Here is a 21,848-nt window from a genome sequence, read left to right as displayed (position 1 = left end):
TATTTACCTCCAGGTGTTTTTGCAATTACATTTGGTAGGACTTCACAGGTTTTGTGTCACGGGCCAGTTTCTCTTTTTCCCTTCCTTCCTTCCTCCCTTCCTTCCTTCCTTCCTTCTTCCCCCCCCCCCCCACAGAATTCTCTTATCATGTAAGGCATTTAAATTTAGATCTTCATCTGTGGGTGGCACAGGACTTGGCTCCATTTTCTCTAGAGGGACTCTTCACTTTTCCACACAACCCCGTGTAGGGATGAGCTTACTGCTTCCTGTGGCTGATGGACAGTTTCTCTACTCTCTGTTAAACAGAGAAGGCAACTCTTGCAAGTTTCTGTCATTAGGCACAGGCTTCAGTCCTGTGTCAGTACCTTACTATAGGCCTAAAACTTCATCTCTTATCTCTGCCCAGGGGCTAACATCCCAGCCCTAGCCCATGATAAATGATGTCCATGGCCCAAATCCCTCTTTACACCCAGGCTTCATTTGTAGAATTAGGTTTTCTTTGTATTTCCTGAAAACTGGACTTTCCCAGTCTCATTTTCAACGCTGTGTTTACAATTCTTTTATTTTTACTTTATCTAGCACTCTTACGTATTTATGGCAAGACTGAAGTTTGCATTAGATTGGGTGCACTTAAATCAGTTCCTGGAAACTGAAGCCCAGTGTTTATATAGTGGGTTCAACTGATTTTGTTCAGGGGGAAAATAAAAAGAGCTTCACCATTAAAGAAAAAGAAACATTAAAAATCAAAGGACTAGCTCCATGCTTTTCTACTGATAAGGAAAGTATGTTCGAGGAAACAAAGGGCCTTTAAGGGTCACACATGCAACAGGAACAGAGCTCCATTCCCTGTCTCTTCCCTCTTCCTGTGTCTCCTTTTTCTTTGCTTCCTTCCTCCTTCTCTTCCTCCTTTCCTTCTTTCTTCCATGAACTATATCATCTATTAAATTCAACACCTACAGACGTTTGGTATATATAGTGACCACTGTGAAACGGGAGGACAATTTTGTGGGCCTGAGCAAAGCAATCATATTAAAGTGAAAACATCTATAGGGAGGGAACTGTAGCTATCTGGTTTGTCAAGAGCCAGGTTTGCTTTTTACAGAGAACATGGCGACCTACCTTCTCCATAGAATGGTTGTTTAAAAATTATAAAGATGTATTTGTGGATTCAAATGATGACTTTTTTTCTGTAGCTCTGGCTATAACAGTATGTGTGGTTGCAACCATTTATGCCACAAAAGTTAAATTAATGATCCTACTGTTTGAGACCACATTCCATTAATGCATTAAAAAAAAAAGCAGCCTGTCGAAACAGGTTGAAATATTTCAGTGAATATTTATATCTGATTCACTATTCACTTTTCCAAGTCTTGTTTTGCATCACATGTTCCCAAAAGCAACTTGTGTTTCTTTTCAAGCCAATTGACCCAGTGAGGTGTCAGTTTGTTAAGAAAAGTCAACAAACCATAAAGTGACATGAGTGACAGAACTTCAAAGTGTTTCTATTCTTTTCATCCTAACACACTCTGGCACTGTCACAAATGTAGCAGTCCTTTCTTTCCACAAAATAAAAGAGCTTCTCTGCCTTTTTAACAGTTTCAGATTGATCTGAGGCGACTGGGGAGTTTATCAGAAACACTTTAACAGGTAGAAGTAGCTAAACTGGGGTGACTACTCTGGATAAGCCCAGCACGAATGTTCTAGAGACAATTGATTTTCAAACCATTAAAGAACCTTCAAATGACATCAAGTCCTGAGCCTCACGGATGACCATGACAGAAACTCCAATCTAGTATATATATGTTCACTAATTGCCAACACCGGCCATGTGTACAGTACCATTTACTGAACATTTAAAAATTTTTTAATGTTTGTTTATTTTTGAGAGAGAGAGAGAGGGAGGGAGGAAGACTGCAAGCCAGGGTGGGGGGTGGGCAGAGAGAGAGAGGGGGACACAGAATCTGAAGCAGGGTCCAGGCTCTGAGCTGTCAGCACGGAGCCTGATGGGCTGGAACTTAGGAACCATGAGATCATGACCTGAGCTGAAGTTGAAAACTTAACCAACTGAGCCACACAGGCGCTTCCATTTACTGAACACTTAATGTGAGCCAGGTACCATGCTCAACGCTTCATATATATTATTTCATTTAATTCCCCCTAATAAACCCAAGAGGAGTTATATCCATATTTTATAGATCAGGAAACTGAGGCTCAGATACATGACAATGCCCTAGGTAACTCAGCTCGTATGTGTTGTTGAGCTAGGATTCAGCCCATGATCTGTCTGATGCCAAAGCCCATGCTCTTACCTTTAACCATGAACCTGACTAATGAGGTTCAACTTAAATTCCTGGACTCTTTACCTGCAAGGCTTTGTTATGGGCAATCCCTCTGCCCTTGGTGACTTACCTAAATAATTTGAGGTTATCTGCAAGTTGAGGGATATCAGTAATGTCCTCCTAAGGAAAAGCAGATAATATTTCATAAGCAGTAATTAGGTGCTGTTGATATTCTACACCTGAACTATCGAATACTATAGCCACTCATCACATGGCGTTATTAGAATCTGAATTAATTAAAATTAAATAAAAGGAGAAACTCAGTTCCTCAGTCACACTAACCCCATTTCTAGTAGTTACTTCAGTGGCTGGGGAGTGGGGGGAGGGCGGGGAGTTGGACAGGGCATGTGCAGGGGCTTCTGTGTGGCTGGTAAAGTTCTAGTTCTTGATTTGGGTGGTCATGTGGGTGATCATTTGATAAAAATTTGTTAAGCTATAGGTTGATTTTTGTTTTTTTCACTTTTCTGTGTCAGATGGAAAAAGGGATTATAAAAACTGACCAAGTGCTACCATCCAAGTTTAAAATTTGAGTTAGAAACTGCTACTTTTATGTACAAACAAAATATTGTACAGATTCTACCTCAGAGCGAATAACTAGTTACTTCTAGTTCACTGATTAACTTCTCACAAGGAACCTGGTTCAAAGTTCATTCTGCAGTGTCCGTTGGTGTCTACCTTCTAAATGAAAAGCCTATTGTTTAGCATCGGGTGAAAATCCCGAGGCAGGGAGGAAGAAATTTTTCATTTATTCTGAGAAGGGTCATGGTGTATCTAGTTAGTGGAGGAAGTAGACAAAAGAGAACTCCAATTTCATGGGGCCTGTATCTCCCATAAATGTGAGATTGGGCTCTGAATGTCTACAGAATCTTGGCATTCAGTTTGTACAGAATATTCACTTTTGTATGATACCAATTTCCCATTTTAAGGAAATTAATCATGAGGAAACATGCATCAAGTAGCTAAGAATATAGTGACTCATTTTAATGTTATTATTAATATTCACTTACAATGGACCCACCTATCTGATTCAGTGTGAGTTAAACTAATATTTACTCCCACGAATTGAAGAAGTTAAACAGAAGGGCAGCATTCAACGAATGAATCAGGAAAGACATTCTGATTATAAAGCTGCCATTTGGCCACATTGCGTGGACAAGGAGATGATAAAATAGTTGTTCTACTTTATGTTTCACCAGAAGGTTTTTGTTTATTTCCTGAAGTCAGAAGGTGTCAGGAAAGTTTTTAGTGTCCCAGAGTCAAGGCCCTCACTTTGTCCGCCTTGCCCAGTTGCAGTGCATGATGGCTAGGTAGACTCATAGGCTTTGTATCTGTAAAGCATCTTCTCCATTCTCACAGCTAGCCATGCCATGACGGGGTGGTTCTCTCTAGACCTGAGTGAAGGGGCCGCTTCCATATTCCCGGTGTGGAGCCTGATTGAGATTCTCTCCCTTCTCTCTTGCTCCCAAACATTCTCTTATTACAAATTAAAAAAAAAAAAAGAAAAAGAAAGAAAGCTCATTTAATGTTTGTCAATCCATGAGCACACAGCCACAGGTCTGAGTTACCAGAAAAATTCATACCAAGGTATCATCCATTTTTCCACCTTCCAGAGTCACTTCCAAATTGGAGAGTGCTGCTTCTACTTCGTCGACCTCAGACTCATGTGTAAAATCCTGGGTTTCAGCTGACAACGACAGTTTGCTAATGTGATACTATGATGCAAACAGAGGTTTTAAAAATGTTATAATCCCAAACGAATCCATCAGCCATTTCTTCTTTCTGGAGGCAGTTCTCCCACTCCCCCATAGCAACAAACATCTCCTATGAAGGGAAAATGGCAGTTTAATCTGAATTATTTTGAGATTTATATTTAGTTGGGTTCAAACTCGATTCTTCTCCACCACTGGTTGAACTCGTAGTGAGGATAAGAATTGTGAGACTAATACCTTATATAAGATGGGCATGTGTGTGGGTTATGAGGTGTATTTTAAATTTAAATAGACTCCCTTCATTTTCAATTCTTTCTTCAAAGGGAAAAACAGAATGAAGAAAATGAAACTTTAAAAAAATGAATTTGTTTTCTTCCAAGGTATTGAAGTTCCCATACCTGTAATGCTGCAAAGATCATCATTTCTTCTTCGGTGCAGTCAATTTCTTCTAAGAGAATAGCCCACCTGGCTTGTTCATAGAGCTGGTTTATTCGGACAGCATCATACTAAAGAAAGAGACAGGTGGGTGTGTGTGTGCTGGGGTGGGGGGCGCACGTATTTATATTCCTCAGTACAAAAGTTCTGGAAAAACCGAGGCCATCCCTTATTTATCTGTGTTCAGATAAGGGAAGGAAATACCTCTCTCTTTCTTTCTACTGTCCCAGTTCATTTTATTTCTGAACTTAGCACTTTCTCAAAATATTTTCCAGAGAGTCTTCAAGGGGCCAAATAGACCCATCTCAGATTCTATTATTTCCCTCTCTCTTTTGTCACCACTTCCACTGGGGGGAAGAACCATCACCACCATCCGCCTACAGGACTCTCTTCATCTTGCAAAACCACAGCTCTGTATCCACTATACTCCCCACAGTGAGTATACAATTTACTATATCCTTTAAACAAAAGTTGAGGAAAGCATGGAAGAGGAACAAAAAGATAGAGCACCTAAACAGATTTATCACAGGTTGATTAGCATTAGTTTACTTTTCCTTTTGCATTACCCTTATACACACTAGAAGAAGGGTGACAGGGATGTAAAAATGCATCGCAAGCCCAAACCAGCAAAGAGCACTGCTGTCAGGTCAGCAGGAAATGGGGCCTGTCCCACAGGCACGCCTCCTCAGCAGTGCTAAAGCTGCTGGCGAGGCAAGATGAGTGCAAACCCAAATGTGTGGTATTCCGGAAGCTGGAACACTAAGAACCTTAAGAAAGTCTGTCTTTGCTTTGTGAACTTCGCCAGGTATCATGGTACAGCTCAGGAGCTAGCCCCAGTACCCTCCCCAAACAAACCCAAACAGGACACACGTGAGAATGTTCACAAGGGTGTTCTTCATGGCAGTCCTGAACTGGAAACGCTCCAGTGTCCTTCCCCTGGTGAACGGATAAACAGAACGTGGGCCACATGCACCAGGGGAGGCCACTGAGCAATGAGAAGGAGCACACTATTGACATGTGTGAAAACACAGGGGACCTCAGAAACGAGTTGATGAAAGAGGTCAGATGCACAAGATTACATACAGGAGGATTCCATCTATGTGAAACTTCCAGAAAAGGCAAACCTCGAGATGGAAAGCAGACCAGTGGTGGGCTGGGAACAGGGACTGACCACAAATGGAGAATAAGGAAACTTTTTTGGGTTACACAAAACGTTTTTGGATTGTGGTGATGGTTGGACAACCACATGAATGTACTAACAATCATTATATGAGAATTTTATGGCACAACACTACAGTCAAGGTACAACAACTAAGAAAAACCACAAACAATGCACACCAAAAACCAAGCAACCTCTGCCCCTCTCCCCACAGACCCCTGCCTAATTAACTGTCTAAAGACAAAAATCCAAATAAGTATGGGCAGCCACTAAAATTTGAATTGGAAAGTCACATCTGACTGCCAGTCAGTCACAGTGTCTACAATCCTAATGCAGTAGGACTTCTAGTGAGAGTAAGTTAAATCACCCAAAAGGTGTTTCTCTCCAATGCAGTCAGTAAAGGTTTTAAAAACTTAATCAAAATTTCCACATCTAAACAAACCTGTCTCCCGCCACTCCTTCGAAGCCAAGTCAAACAATTCCTTGAGAGAATATTGGTTAAACAAAAGTTACCTACATTTACAAATTGGCATGAGAAGAACAGGATCTAGTAGCAGATGTTAGAAAGGACAGGGTAAGCCCTGGCTCCCACTGCGGAACGCTGGATTTCTTGTGGCAGCCAGCAGAGGCCCAGATTTCCTTCTTTGAAGGCTTGTTCACATTTCCCCTGAGGCTCTGGAACATCACAAGGTCCCAGGTGTTATGGGTCACTTATTCACAGTGTGCACCCTGACAAGTCTTTTTCTCTTTGAGAACTCTGTCAGTGGTTTTCCTGTCTTAGAAATAAATTTTTCCCTTGGAGGGGACTGGCTGCTGTTGCCCTCTCCTTGGGCCTACATCTCCTTTGTCTTCTGGTTTACTGAAAATAGAAACCCCAGGTGGTTTTTCTGTCACCTCCATTGCCTGAATCCCTGTCTCTCCCCCTCCGGTCAATTCAGTGAACCCCTCTCTCCTTCCACCCACCACCAATACAAACAAATAACAAAACCTGCCTCCCCAAGTTTCACCTTCTCTGTATGGAGTTACTATTTAGATCTAATCACAGAGGATTCCCTGTTAGCTGGCAGGCAGCTTTCCGTATCCTCTAGGATTCTTTTTTTTTTTTTTTTTTTTTTTTTTTTTTTTTTTTTTTTTTTTTTTTTTTTTTACAAACCCTTGTGTCGAGGGCTGACTTTCAATAGATTACAGCAAGGGAGCTGCTCTGCTACGTACGAACCCCCGACCCAGAAGCAGGTCATCTACGAATGGTTTAGCACCAGGTTCCCCACGAACTGCGTTGCGTGACGGGCGAGGGGGCGGCCCCCTTTCCGGCCGCGCCCCGACTCCCGGGACAAGGGGCTCTCCGCACCAGACCCCGGTCCCGATAGGATTCTTATTGAAACTGATGTGCCTTTATCTCTACTGAACATTAAAAAATACTGTGAATTATTGGCATTACAAAAGTTATCTCAATCCACACATTTAAATGGGGGCAAAATAACAGATAATGAAGGAATTCATTTTGAATGAATCCTAAAGGGACAAAAGAATGTACAATAAAAAGTTAAGTCTCCTTTCCTTCCTTTCCCCCCACAAATGGTAGTTTCTCTATGGACTATTTTTGTTCCTTGTTTTTCACTCGATAATATACCTTGAATACATCCTACATCAAAAAAAAGCTGACTCATTCTTCTTAGCAACAACACTATATGGATGTGTCATAGGTCTTTAACCACTTCCCTGCTGATGGAGGTTTAGGTAGTTTCCAATTTTCTTCCTCTAAAAATGTAGCAATAGCTGTTCTTGTGCAGACATGTTAATTCACATATTTGAGGATAACTGTGGTATAAATACCAAGGAGTGGATTTCCTGGGTCAAAGCTATGTAGAGTTGTAACTCTGATACATATGGTCAAACTGCCTTCCATAGGGATCAGGTTAATTTGTACCCTGACTTACAGTCAGCATACGAGAGAGCCATTTTCCTGGTACTCTTGCTAAGACAGTGCATGAGACTTTTTGATCTTTGCCATTGTAGTTCCTTTTCTGTGAACTATGTGTCCACATCCTTTGCTCATTAGTCTACTGGGTTGTTGGTCTTTTTTATTATTGATTTCTGGGAGCTCTTTATTAGCAGAATTAACCTTTTGTTTGTGTTGCCAAGACTTTTTCACTTTGTATATAGTTTTTTGGCATGCATAAGATTTTCATTATTTATGAAAATGTACCAATGTTTTCTTTTATGCATGCTGGGTTTTGTATTTTTAAAGTATTTAATTTTTGAAATTTTGTATATTCTAGTATTTTTGTATATCTGAGATTTTAATCAGTATCTGTTACCCTGGTGCTACAGCCTGCCTGTGTCTCTCTTCTGGAAACTGAAGAAGAGAGGCTCCCTGATCCTACTGCACAATTTGGTTCCCACTGGTAGGCTGCCTCGTCAGTTTTACATTGTTTTTATGGGTGATGACTTTGTTCTTCTAGAGTTGATTCTATGATAACATGAACCACATCTTAAATTTCTGTACCCCTCTATCTACTAAGCACATCGTAAGAACCTTAAATTAGGTTATATTTATAGCATTCCCTACTTTAGAAGTCAGGAGAAGGGAACTCTAAAGTGGTTGGGGATCGCTGTTCCTGTGCCCCAAAGCCCGAGTCTTCCTGTCACCTTTGGGTTGACAGCTTCCATTTGGCTGTTAGATTCGAGTAAGTTTTGTTCATGAGCCATGTAGTGAGAACTGCTTACCAATTAGGCAAACATGATCATTCACAGTGCCCTTGAAAAAAAATCAAAACCAAAAAATTCCCTTCCCTTTTAGGAGAAGCTGTAGAGCAGTTTCTCCTGAGGGCTTTATCAAAGAGCCAGAATTTTCTCTTTTGCCATGATTCAGGGGAAGTTATGCACTCCAGACTCAAGCTAATGAGCTAGGTCCATGGGCTTTAAGTTGGATCTAAATCAAAGACTGAGCAGGAGCTCCACAGAAATGACCAGGAATAGGGCTTATTTTGAAGAAGATGCCAGTTAAGGAAGAAGTGGGAGCAGAGATGTGCCTTTGAAGACCAGACTTCAAACCAGGAACAAGGAGAAGACAGTGCCACGAGAGACAGAAGCACCGCTGTGCATGAGCCAAGGGTCTACGCAGAAGAGGTGGCCTGAGGTGTGCTCCTCAAACAAGTGCCCAGCAATCAACGGAAAAGAGCAATAAGCATGCAACTGGGATAAAACCACCCTGTGCACTTGGGGGCCTGATGACTCAGTTTATATTTTCTATGTTTGGCCAGTTAAGTGCTGACTTACAGCTCCACAAAAAGGCCAAGTAGGGGCGAGGCAGGGGCAGAGATTCAGAGGATTTATTTCATCATTCAGTTGTCCTAGTAAACTTCAGGTGGCAGGTGTGTACTTAATGGGAATTGGTGGCAGCTGGGATCTTTATTTATACAGATGGTCCCTCTTTCCTGCAGTGGAGAGTGTGGTGTGCACTATCACGGGGTTCATTCACGAGAACCTGCTCTTCACCTTGGCTTGACACTCCTTCCTTCTAAGCATTAAGGATTCTGGCTCTGTGAGCTCCTCTCCTCTTGTTCGTTTGTGTGTGTTGTGCACACCGTGCTGGGTGGAAAGACCCCGACAGACTCCTGCTGACTCAGGGGCAGCTGACCACACTAGCCAGAAACTAAAAGACGAAAATCCAAAGACAGTATGTATACATTGGTTGTTCTAACCCTACAGAACGAAATGGAAGGTTACACAAATTAATCCTACTTCTGATAACCAAATGACTCAATTTTACACTTCCATGCATTCACATTAAAAAAGAGAGAGAGAAAAGAAAAAGCATCTTACTTTGGGATTCAAGTCAAAAAAAGTATAGTATTTAAATCGTAACAGCAGCTGTTCATCCTCCTGGATGTCTTGTTCCATAAGGGAACGGGAAGAGTCCAGCCAACTAGAAAACAATAGGGTGAGTTTTAAAAGTCGATCAGTTTTACACACATATATTACATTACATGTTTGTATACTACTTAAGTTTATACATATGCATTTACATTTATATACATATACACATATATGTAAACCTATATGTATGGGTGTATTTCCTTGAACAAAGTCCAAGTAATATAACCAAAAACCTGTCAGGAGAGGACTTGATAATAACTTATATCTGCATTTCCTTTTATAGCTTTTATAACTTTTCACATGCTTTTTGTATATACATCTTGTTTACATAGATACTTTCAAGTAACCTAGTATAGAAGCCAAGGCAGTTCTTGTCTTCTCAGTTTTATAGGTGAGAAAATGGAGTCGTAGTGACATTAAGTGATATGTTCAAGGTCATGTGCCTTGTCGTGGAGCCAGAATGAAAATCTGTACCTGCTGACTTCCCGCACAGCCTCTCCTCTACACCAGCTGGTCCGACTCAACGCTGGGTCTATCTTATTGTCCAGAACTTTCTGTAATAATGGAAATATTCTATATTGTCCTGTCCAATAGAGTATCTACTAGTCACATGGGGCTACTGAAGATTTAAGTGTGGCTAGTGCCACCCTTTACTTTTAATTAAATTTAAATTTAAATGTAAATATACACATGTGGCTAGTGACTCCTGGACTGGGTAGTACAGTTCTAGGGTTGAAAAATAAATACTGTGTAGTGGTGAGGGGTGGAGAGGTGGGGATGAAAACTCAACAGCAGAATGAGGCGGGGATGAGTAGCATCCAGTACCTCAGAATGATAATGGTTTGAATGTCTATTATAACAGGCTTTGGGGGGGGGGGACATAAGGATAACTGAGATGCATCTCTGTCCTGAAGGAAGTGACAGTCCAGTGGGGGAGAGTGAGCATCATAAGGCAGGAACATGGTGACATGGGAGTGAGTAAGTGTCAGAACAGGAGTGCAGGGGCATGAACTCACCCTGAATGGTGTTTTTGAGGAGAGAGTATGGCTGGGCCTTACAGGACAGGCCGGGGCTGGGTCAAGCAGGAGGAAAGGAGAAGAAGCCTGGAGCAGAGCAAAGGTAGTGATAGAGAGTGTGTGTGCGCCCCGTGGGGGGAATGGGGCGTGTGAGGGCATGGGATGGAGACATCTGCTGGGCCAGCCCTCACTGGGGGCAGAATGCTGTGAACAAACTCGACTCCAGCTGGTGAACAGTGGGGAGTGAAAGAAATGGTGGTTTGAGAGGCAGGCTGAGTGCATTTTCTGAGATGACTTCAAAGCTGAAGGACTCACTCATTCACATACTTAACAGGAGAGACGTGGTGTCCCACCGAAGGCGATGCAGACCGGGTAGGCCATCTTGGGTCTCCCAGCTGCCCCATGGGACCAACCGACTTATAAACTGCTCACATCCCTTCAAAAGCACTTTGCACATCCACAGGGACAAAGAAGTAATATTCACATAGGGCAATCCTTTGAGTTAGCTGAACACATAAATGTCGCCATACTTCAAATGTACTGCAATGACCAAAGGTGGCATTTCTCCCTCTGGAGCCAAAATCAGCACTGATTTTTGCTAACAGTGTACAATCTCCAGGCATGCTAACTTAAAAATTAAACAGTTCCCTCTCCCCAGCCTCTGTGCCATCTCTCTTACCGTATTAACATCAGTTTACAGAGAAGGAAAACAGAGCCATGTCCTTACCCTGCGTTAAGCTTCGCTTTGTCAACCAGAGACCGAGGCTGGTACATATCAGCCAGTGCTTCTGGTGACTGCGGGGGTTGGCTGAATGCGAGGATGCTGCAGTTTTGTTCAGTCAGAGGGCTGTCACTGAACCACGTCATGGTGGATGATGCCAGCGTTCCATTGATGGGATCATACGTGGGGGTCATGGTTTTACTGTATAATCCAGGACTTACTGCAAGGCAGAGGCAAGCAGGCACTATGACATGAGAATCAGGGGAGGAATCTTTGGAAAAATAAATACTAACATTGGTTATACAAAAATGGATTTTGAACTGAAATGTTTGCTGTATTTAAAGGAAGGAGATGAGTCATGATAGAGGAGGCGTTTTCAGCTCCTGGGAAGGCTGAGAACTCATAGGCCACAAAAGCTTCCAAAACCAGCCCAGACATATACTGGGGACTATCTCCTTCTCAATAATTCAAAATTCTGTTTGGGGCACCTGGGTGGCTCAGTCGGTTAAGTGTCTGACTATTGCTTTTGGCTCAAGTCATGATCTCACAGTTTGTGAGTTCAAATCCCACATTGTGCTCTTCACTGGCAGTGCAGAGCCTGCTTGGGATTCTCTCTCTCCCCCTCTCTCTTCTCTTCCCATTCATGTGCTCTCTCTCTCTCTTTCAAAATAAATAGAACTTAAAAAACTCCCCAAATTCTATTTCAGCAGTAGTTTTGGCACCATAAGAAAACAGAAGACCTCATAGAATGCATGTACAGACTATAATTTTGGGCAAATCCTTTTTTTTTTTTAAATAGTTAATTTTCAAATTGGATTCCATATAACACCCAGTGCTTCTCTCCACAAGTACCCCGAGAGAGAGAGAGAGAGAGAGAGAGAGAATCCCAAGCAGGCTCTGCACTGCCATCATGGGCAAATCCTTTAAACAAATAACAGTACTTGCCAATTTTAAGAACCCCACTCGTTGATGGATTATAAATCACGTGGTTTGTGTAAGGAAAAGGCAAATAATCCCTTTTACTCTTTGCATTTGGATATACTCTTCAAGAAAACCTTTGATATTATATGCAAACTAGAGAATGATTTGTATTTATATAAAAAGATAACGATAATGTTTTTTTCAGAATTTTTACCTGTTACATGCCCAATGCAAAATTTAAATTGAATTCAGGAAAGAGTCACATGAAGATAGAATCAGGAAAAATCCTGAAGTTTTCCATTCATCAGCAACATTATTTAACACAGTTAAAATAATGAGCTATACAGCAGGTAGAGCACACGACTCTTGATCTCAGGGTTGTGAGTTCAAGCCCTATGTTGAGCATGGAGCCTACTTAAAAAAATAATGAGCTATAAAATAAACCTTGTTAAGAAAATTCTATGAGTTCTAAAATTAATTGCGTATCTTTTCCTTATCACAGGAATCCTGCAATTTTAGTCCTTCTTTGTTTGGTGGGAGAGGAAGGGAGGGAAGAAGAGGAAGGAGGAGCCAAGGAGGAAGACTTCTTGGGACTTTAGAAATCCTTGGATTCAAGCATGAAATAAAAACAACAAAACACCTGTCACAAATCATACCTGGTGGACCTGAAGTCGTTGGGGACCCCTCCAGATTTAAAATATCTTCAATAATGGGCTCCTTGTTAGTTTTGTCTTTCTTTTTCTTTTTTTTAAAATAGTCACCAGAAGGCTTTAACAAGGAGAGTTCTTCTGATCTTCTAATATCTAACAGACAAACAAATATAAAGAAGAAAGAACAACTATCAAAGAGTAAAAATAAAATTCCTTCTAAGACTCAGAGTCATGCTGAACATCTGAAACCATTTCTCAGAAAATCCCTGAGAACTAAATGGAACTAAATTACATCCCTTTGGAAGAAATAGACGGGTGTGTGTGTGTATGGGGGAGGCGTCAAAGATTGGAAGGAGATTTAATCTAATAAAACTTCTAGCTGTTTTTTAATTTATTATGAAAATATTTCAGACATATCCAAAGCAAAGGGAATAGTATAATTCTCTTCATGCTTTCATCACCCAGGTATAACACTATAAGCATTTAGTTATAATTTTCTCTCCCTCATTTTTCTTCTTTCAGTTTAAAAAAAATAACAAAGAACCCCACCATTTTCTTTCTAGAACATAGATCCTGAGAGCCCTTCCCTTACAGTGTGTGCAATTGCTAATTTCATCCCTGTGGCAGATGGCATTGGTCCCTTGCCTGTCTCTTCTGGACCCTCACCATTTCAGTGCACTGTGACCCGACTTCCAGTGTCAGCAAGGACAAGCGTCTTTCTTACTGAGCCTTGCTCTGGATGCCAGAGTCTTCACTGCCCAGATGCTGATGCAACAGGCTACACAAATTCAGAGAATTAACACTTCCAAAAACAGCCCCCAATGACTGACATGAGTGGTATATTAATACCCCCACTCCCTCATCCATTGGGTGGGATAGCTCTGAGGCATGTTTACATTGTCTCCCAGAAGCCCCCCAATTGCCCCAAGTGTGATTTGATTGGTGACACTGTTACTGGTGGCCTTCTCTTTCCAGTCTTACTTCCCTACCCCCAACCAGCGTTTTCTGGAATCATCTCCTCCACCAAATAAATGTTTTACTTTAATTATTATCGCAGGGTCTGCTTCTGGAGAACTCAAACCAAGATGATTCCCATTTTTCTCCATTAGTCCCATATATTTATAATGGCGCTTGCCAATCAGAGTCCTGATAACAGTGAGCCACACTGAGCGTCTGTATGATTCCAAGTGAAAGCCAAGGAATATGGATGTTAGAGTCTGTGAGCAGCTTTCTGGGAGGCAAATGTACTGATTCCATAGGTCCTGCCATTTCTCAAACATTGCTTAGTGTGCTCAGTCTGAGGCTAGCAGTTCAGCTCCATCCTCTTCCCCTATAACTAACGATGCTTGATTCTCAGGTTGTGACACACACCTGTGCCCATTCTAAGTGAATAATTTATATATGAGACTTGGAGATGAATCAGAATTTCCAGTAGAAGCATTAGAAACAAAACAAACCAAAACAAAACTGCGTCTCCAAGCCCAGGATTTGTGTGTTGTCCTATCTTCGTGGGAAAACCCATCACACTGCCAAAATTGGATTTAGCTTCAATAGAACAGATTAAAAAAAGTGATTAAAAATGGCGAGGTTGAGCCCTTCAGAACTACTATGAAGACATAATGTGGAAAAGAGAAGAACATTTGACTGCTTCTGTATATTTTGAAACCTCAAGTTTTCAGTCCCAGCCATGATATGTGTTTCCAGTCTACTATGGACTGGGTTTTATTTAATCCTTTACTTTGTTTTCCAATCCTCATTGGAATATTACTGAAAACAAGGTGCCCTGATGATTGCCTTTGCCCACCATGTTCCAGGGGCGCTGCTGGTGAGTTTTGTAATGGAAGGTTCCATTCATTTGTTCACTTAACAGTCAAGGAGCAGCTAACGTGTGCCGGGCATTGTGCTGGGTGTTAGGAACGTGGGCGTGCTCCAGCAATGGCATCTGTCTTCACTCTATTAATACCATATCAGCCCCCACTGCCCACCGGAACTCCTAATCCTGCACATGCTGTTACAGCTCTTCTTTTTTTTTCTCTACCAAATATCTTCTTTTAACATCTTATTTATAAATTAATTTTTACACTTTTTATTCATTTTCTGCTTCTGTATCCTAGAATGTAAGCTCAAGAAGGGAAGGGATTTTGGCCTATTTTTATTGTTAACCAATCTCTAGCACTCACCACAATGCCTAACTTATCAATATATATTTGTTGAAGGAGTGGATGAATAGTTTAATGGGGAAGATAGACCACTCACTCATATATTGTATATACTATATTCAAATGCTGAATCTTAGCCTTGGAACCAGAAAATGTACCTTTCAAAATGTACGCTTTCAAAAATATAAAATAAGGACCATGATTCAAGGTTTACTTCCATTATAGACATTCCACAAATAAATGGGTGGGTAGTGTTGTCCCTAATGACTGTTAAAGTCATAGGAATTAGTTTTCAATCCATAATTAAGTGCACTTTTCTGCTTAAACTCCACAAATAATTTTTGTGGATATTTACTGGAGCCAAGTGTTAGTAAAGTAGTTACAACATTGCAACACCATTATCTCAAAATCAATAAAGATATATCAGCTCTGGTGGTAATGATTTAACGGAACTCTTTCTTGTTTGTTTTAAATATAATGATGATATTACTATGGCTCAGAGGAATTAATTTGTTTTCGGGGGAGGAATCTTAATGGGTTTGTTTCTTCTGTTTAAAGACCTGTTTTGAAATAGCTTTAAGCTTTGTGGAAGTGAATCTGATTTACTCCAATAATGCTCCATTTGGTTTAAATTTACATGGCTTAAGTCCCCAGAACCAGGCTTGAAAAGTATGCTTCCTAGTAAGGGAAATGTTCTATAACGCTAAATGCTTGCAGGGAGAAAGCACACATATTTTCCTGCCCTCCTTTGCTAACAGTTCAAGGGCACAGGGCCCCTCCGGGGTACTCACTCAGGATTTTGCAGATGTCACTGACAGCTTTAAAAACCACAGCTGAGAAGCTGACACGCAACCTCACTGTCTTCACATTTGGCAGGCGGAGGCGAAGCATTTTATGCTGAGGGGTGAAGAGAAGCTTTGCATCTGCCTGGACTCCATATTTGTCCAGAGTCCAGTGCGTTTTCAGAAGCCAGCAATGCTTTTGTTCCCACCAAAGGGCAAAGTCTGACCAGTCTTGGGATATGTCTGCAAACATGAAAAGTACGGTGAAGTAAAATAAGAGAGAACTTTAGTGTCCATCCATTGTGTGCAAGAACTGAAATAAACAACTGGTCTTCGGCTCCCCGTCTCCTTTGACCACCCAAGGCTCAACAAGCCTCAGCCCCTCTTCAAGGTCTCTAAAGTGGGGTAGGCAGGAAACGGAGCCTGATCCTTATCACAATTATATTTAGATACGGTGAAAGGAATAGACACATACAAATTTTGTTCATGATGAGGTGCTGAAGTTCTTTTCCCTTAAGTCCCTTAGCGCCATGGTCCTTTCTGGGAAGGCCAGATGCATGTGACTTTAATCAAGATTATTTCTCTACTAGAAATGAATCCTTATATCACCGGATCACAAGGGGATATCAAGAACTCTCAAAGTCTGTGTGGAAGGACTGTAAACCTGACATTTCACCCCCTCTCTATACTTCCCAGCTCTTTTATCAGTACTGTCAGATTCCTAGCTTCCGAAGTATTTATACCGAAATCAGCTGAATATTGTCTTTCCCTCAATGTCAGCATCAGCACTGACTTCTTCCCCTCCTTCAATGCTGATATCAAAGTTGAATCTTCTCCCTTTGTCAATGTTGAATCAATATTCAATCTTTTGTTTTTTGAAAAAATGTCTCTTTCTCTCATTCTCTCACTTTATGTTAGAAAACCTTTCTTTTAATGCTGTTAATAGAAGTATAAATGCTACAACTATTACTGTAATATTATAACATTACATAATATTATTATTATATATATAATAATAGGACCACAGTCCTATTTTTCAGTAATTCCTCTCCAAGGTCTAATGCAACAGAAATGCCTATATATACTCACCAAAGACATGTTCTGTAGCATCCCTATAGTACAACCCAAATCCCCATCAACAGGATAAGTAATGGCATTGTCATATGATGGAATATGACACAGAAATAAGAGTAGATGAACCAAAAGTATATGCAACAATATGGGTAAATCTCATAGACATAATGTTAAGTTAAAGAAAGCAGATGCATAAGAGTATATCCTGTATGATTCCACCTATATACAATTTAAACACAAGTAAAATTATGCCTGTCACATTAGAATTCGAGACAGTGGTTACCCTTGGTGGGGCAGTGACTGGTGGGGGAGGGGGTCATATGTGGTACTTGGGTTGTAGAGTCAGTAATATTCTCTTTCTTGATCTGAGTGGAAGTTACATGACTGTGAAAATTCGTTGAACATAGATAGATGCACCTTTCTGTGTATATATTATACTTCAAGGAAGACTTACTAAAATATATTTAAGTAAAAATTTTTTTTTAATTTCTTGGGGCATGTGGGTGCCGGTTGAGTGTCTGATTTTGGCTCAGGTCATGATCTCATGGTTTGTGGGTTTAAGCCCTGCGTCAGGCTCTGTGCTGAGAGCTTGGAGCCTAGAGCCTACTTTGGATTCTGTGTCTCCCTCTCTTTCTGCCCCTCCCCCAACATGTGCACACATTCTTTCTCTCTCTTTCAAAAATAAACATTAAAATTTTTATTTTAAATTTTATTTTTTTATATTTTAGAGAGAGAGAGAGAGAGAGAGAGAAAGAGAGAGAATCCAAGGCAGGCTCCATGCTCAGCACAGAACCTGATGCGGGGCTGAATCCCACAACCCAGAGATCAAGACCTGAGCTGAAATCAAGAGTCGGATGCTCAATCGACTGAGCCACCCAGGAGTCCCTTACTTAAAAAATCTTTATTTCATTAGCGTAAATGAAAAGCGAATATCTGGACAAACTTAGAAGGTAAAAACAAATAAAAGAAAATAGAACAGTATTAAATTCTAGGTCAATCATGTTGATTCCTGATGTGAAGAGTCTGACCCTTAAGACATCTGCCTGTTTAAACAGGGAGAGTAGCAAATGGTGGCTTTGTGTGAAGTGATACATTAGCACTGAGCTAACTTTATCCCTGAGCACTCAAACACGAACAGAGAAATGACAGAGCAATCCAATGCCATGCCTCCTAAAGTCACCTCAGATGTCACCAGTGGAATGGGCCTGTGGAAACGTGGTTTCATATCTACTAGGGAGCTTTAGTTTGCCACCAAAGACTGAAGTTTTTACAAGGGCGGTTGGGGGTTCAGTTTATGGCTTTTGCAGGATCCTCTATTTCTCTTCCTCCTGTGGGGAGGGGGCTTGCTCTCTGGGCCATCATGAGATACATAAGAAGAAAAACTTAGATCATCAGACAGCTTAGATTAGCCATTTAGTGTTAGTGCAACAGAGAGGGTTTCAAACATAGGGAAACCACGAAGAAACGAGAACTTACTGATCTGTTCTACTAACTTGAGCATCAGCCCCCCAACATGCAGGTCTCCGGCCACTCTCAGTGTGACATCTTTCTGCTCCTCCTCATTTGGACGGTCCACCCTGACGATGAGCTCCCAGGAAGCAGAGGCGAAGTCCGTGGATGAGAGCATCGTGGCAAAAGCAGGTGTCTGCCGACAAAACGTGACTTGGATCAGAACGTGAGAAGGAAGCTGGAGCTTGCCAGTATGTCCCGCAGGGCAAAACGTATTTCCATTTTTGCCTCTTCTTCAGAAACTCTGCAGAGTTCCCCAAGCTCAATATTAAACTTAACATCTGAACTTTAAAGACAAAAAGTCTTATAAGGTCTCAAGGTTTATAGATTTATGTAACTTTATCTTTCTATTCCCATAGGGCCACTTGCCTATTTATTTTCTATGCCTGCTCAATGCATCAATCTTCATTTTCTGTCTCTATGGACTTTTCTTGACTTTCTCTGAACTACTGTGGCAATAGGCAACAAATCATGGCAATCCTTGATATCTTTTTAAACAAGCACCTTCATGGAAGTATAATTTGCATGCACTAAAATGCACAGATTCTTTCTTTGAGTATAGTTGACAATGTTACATTAGTTTCAGGTATATAATATAAAGATTCAACAACTCTATGTGATGCTGTACTCCTCACAGAAATGATGATTTTAAACAATGCCTTTGTTATATACAAATGATGCCTCAATAAAGCTTATTCTAGAAAACGATGCCATTAAAATCTTTATCTATCTACCTACCTATCTATATCATAACATTCCTCCTACAAATATTGATGACATCTTCTGGTATGAAAATTTAAAAAAAAGTATAGCAGGGGCGCCTGGGTGGCTCAGTTGGTTAGGCCTCCAACTTCAGCTCAGGTCATGATCTCACAGTTTGCAGGTTTGAGCCCCACGTTGGGCTCCGGGCTGTATCTCAGAGCCTGGAGCCTGCTTCAGATTCTGTGTCTCCCTCTGTGTCTCCCTCCCTCTCTGCCCCTCCCTTGCTTGCACTCTGTCTCTGTCTCTCTCTCTCAAAAAATAAAGAAACATTAAAAAACAGTATAGCAAAAGTTTCTATTTCAGTCATATAATATGTAGTTTTACCTTAAATGCGTATAAAGATATAGGTCATTAATAATTATTGCCAGGTATTTGATTTACTTGCATTACCATTTTATATTATATAGAAGTTGATAAATTCAATGCATCAATTAAGTTTTTTCTGACAAAAGATTGAAAACAGGAGTGACAGACACACAAAGCCCACTCTTCAAAACACAGATGGGGTGAGAACTTCAGACTTAGAGTTTTCCTCTCACTTGAGCAACAAGAATAAAAATGAGCTATGCAGTAGCAAAAACTGATGATGTTTCCAAGGAAATAGGAACACTGGAATCCAAAAGTGGCTGAACTTAAAATGATGGCTCTGTCTTATTTTTAAAACAGAAAGCACATGATACTACCTCTCCTGGCTATTTAAAGATTTAAAATAAAAATCAGGCCTTTAAATGATAACACATCTTTCCCCCTTTACTATGTAGAGACGGCTTATAAGAGATCCGTGTTTCCAAAAGGCCTATTTTTGAGAAACCTCAGTGCACTCAAACTCCTAAGAAGGAGCTTCTCCAGTGGAAAGTGCACAGGTCCGCTGGGCATCTACTAACCTGCAGATTCTGTTCAGCAGGTCTGGGGTGGAGGTGGAGACCCTGCATTTATAACAAGCTCCAGGTGATGCTGGCTTGCTGTGGCTCACACTTTCAAGTCCAGACAGTGAAATGAAAAGTCAGCTCCAGGACTCCTCCAGGACTCAGTCCCTCCCTTTAATCTACCCTAATTGATATTAAGCCCGGGATCGTGGTGATATCTGAGGAACATTATTTCTAACAATAAGTAATAATGATATCACCAGTGTTATACCACTTTTGTGTGCATTTGAAACTGTTCACATTTGAACGCATCAGAGAACCTCAAAATACACAAACACGATACAGTGAAAATCTGAACAGGGTTAGGACAGACTTTATTTGCTCAAATCAAATTCAAGAGTTTAGAGGTAGACCCTTGTGTTTTTATGACCAGAAGGATCCCAGTGATGTAATGCTTGTACCTCTGCATGCAAAGAGGCACATATGGACACCATTTGCATGGGCAGGGAATGCTACGCCACTGGGCCTAAACTCTTGCTTCACCATCATCATCAGGATCAAGTATCCTTTATTATGTACTTACCTGGGGATGTACTCTGTGAACCATGGAGTATGTGTTATCTCCTTTACCTGTTCAGCAATCCCATTTAGAAATGAGGAAACTCAGGCTCAGAGAGGTTAGACAACTTGCTGGAATTCACACAGCAAGTTAGATGGTGGAGCCCAGACAGAAATTCAGGTCTTTCTAACTCCAAACTTTCAACCACTACACTGGGACATGTCCTTGACAAAGTTACAACGCCAATATGAAATAAAACTCTTACGATCACAGGAGCTAAACTCTCAGGAACCTTCACTAAGTGTTTCTACTAACATCCTACCCAGTGAGGAGGCAACAGAGGTAACTCTATAACATGGCATTGAACTATGTGACCTTAAGAGCCTCACAATTTCTACAATGCGATGGTTTGAGGTTTAGGTAGGTACTTTAAAAATGGGTACTTTGAAGTGACTCCTCACTGCTTGTTTCATGATTATCAGTCATAGGTCTCTTCTTTTCCTAACCTGGCCAGTCAAAACACTTCTCACCTAGGCAATACATGGTGGTTCCCTTACAGCGAAATTCAGGCTAAAATTAGACGATCTGGTTTCCCCACATTCCTCTCCTATCTTTCTGCACCTTCATTTTTGAGAGAACGTCTCATCTGCAGCAAGCTGTTACTTGTTGAGGAGAGCAGTAAACTCCAACTGGGACCGCACATCCAAGGAGATCAGAACGGGAAGTGCACCAGCAGACCTGCCTTCCCTGGGTGAAGCCCAGTTGTCCACCTTGCAAACAGAAAAATTCAAGAAAGAAGGACAGACGGAGAGGCAGCCGGACAGCCAGGCAGAAAAACAGACCCTGATGCTTCCCCTGGAAGATCAGAGTGCCCACCCAGAGGCGACTGGGCCTGTCCTTTGCCAGCCGTACAGGGTCCTGGGGCCAGGGAGAGTGTGGTGGGTGGCTATAAACCCGCCCCTTGACCCATGAGCGCAGCCCCAGCCGCTAAACGGAGGGTTTATTTTGCGAGCGAGATGCGCAAGGCCAGACAAAGTGGTCCCAAGCAGGGACGTTATTTTTAATTCAGCCGCCATTTACGCGCAAGGGGCCGCAGACAGAAAGAGGGGGGTTGGGGGCACCTGCGGCGCGCGTTACAGCCGTCCCTCCCACCCCAGCCCTCGGTCCCCACCTGCTTTCCGGGCGCGGGTGGCGTGCAGCCTCGCGGACGCGCACGTGGACGCCTGCGCCCCCAGAGTCCGGGCAGGCGCGCGAGGCGGTTGGAGCTGGCGAAGCGGGGCGCCGGGGACCGGCGCTCACGGAGGCGGG

General features: G+C 41.7%; 1 protein-coding gene and 1 long non-coding RNA gene across 2 annotated transcripts in view; one reads left to right on the top strand and one right to left on the bottom strand.

Moving 5' to 3' along the window:
* Positions 1–13,219, top strand: part of LOC115275257 — a 24,496-nt gene extending 11,277 nt beyond the window's left edge. The window contains exons 2-4 of the long non-coding RNA XR_003901447.1: positions 4,429–4,570; positions 4,759–4,918; positions 12,682–13,219. This is a non-coding gene — a long non-coding RNA (uncharacterized LOC115275257). The remainder of the gene's footprint in view (positions 1–4,428; positions 4,571–4,758; positions 4,919–12,681) is intronic.
* Positions 1–18,471, bottom strand: part of FERMT1 (fermitin family member 1) — a 35,912-nt gene extending 17,441 nt beyond the window's left edge. The window contains exons 1-8 of the mRNA XM_029918947.1: positions 18,321–18,471; positions 15,780–16,013; positions 12,836–12,982; positions 11,265–11,478; positions 9,468–9,570; positions 4,447–4,554; positions 3,920–4,051; positions 2,410–2,459 (exon numbers count right to left, since the gene is read on the bottom strand). Coding sequence (XP_029774807.1) covers positions 2,410–2,459; positions 3,920–4,051; positions 4,447–4,554; positions 9,468–9,570; positions 11,265–11,478; positions 12,836–12,982; positions 15,780–16,013; positions 18,321–18,471 — 1,139 coding nt within the window. The remainder of the gene's footprint in view (positions 1–2,409; positions 2,460–3,919; positions 4,052–4,446; positions 4,555–9,467; positions 9,571–11,264; positions 11,479–12,835; positions 12,983–15,779; positions 16,014–18,320) is intronic.
* Between the last annotated feature and the right edge of the window lie 3,377 nt (positions 18,472–21,848).

The sequence above is a fragment of the Suricata suricatta genome, chromosome 12, assembly GCF_006229205.1.
Source record: "Suricata suricatta isolate VVHF042 chromosome 12, meerkat_22Aug2017_6uvM2_HiC, whole genome shotgun sequence".
In the NCBI taxonomy this organism is placed as follows: Eukaryota; Metazoa; Chordata; class Mammalia; order Carnivora; family Herpestidae; genus Suricata; species Suricata suricatta.
This window is presented reverse-complemented; position numbering and strand designations above follow the sequence as displayed.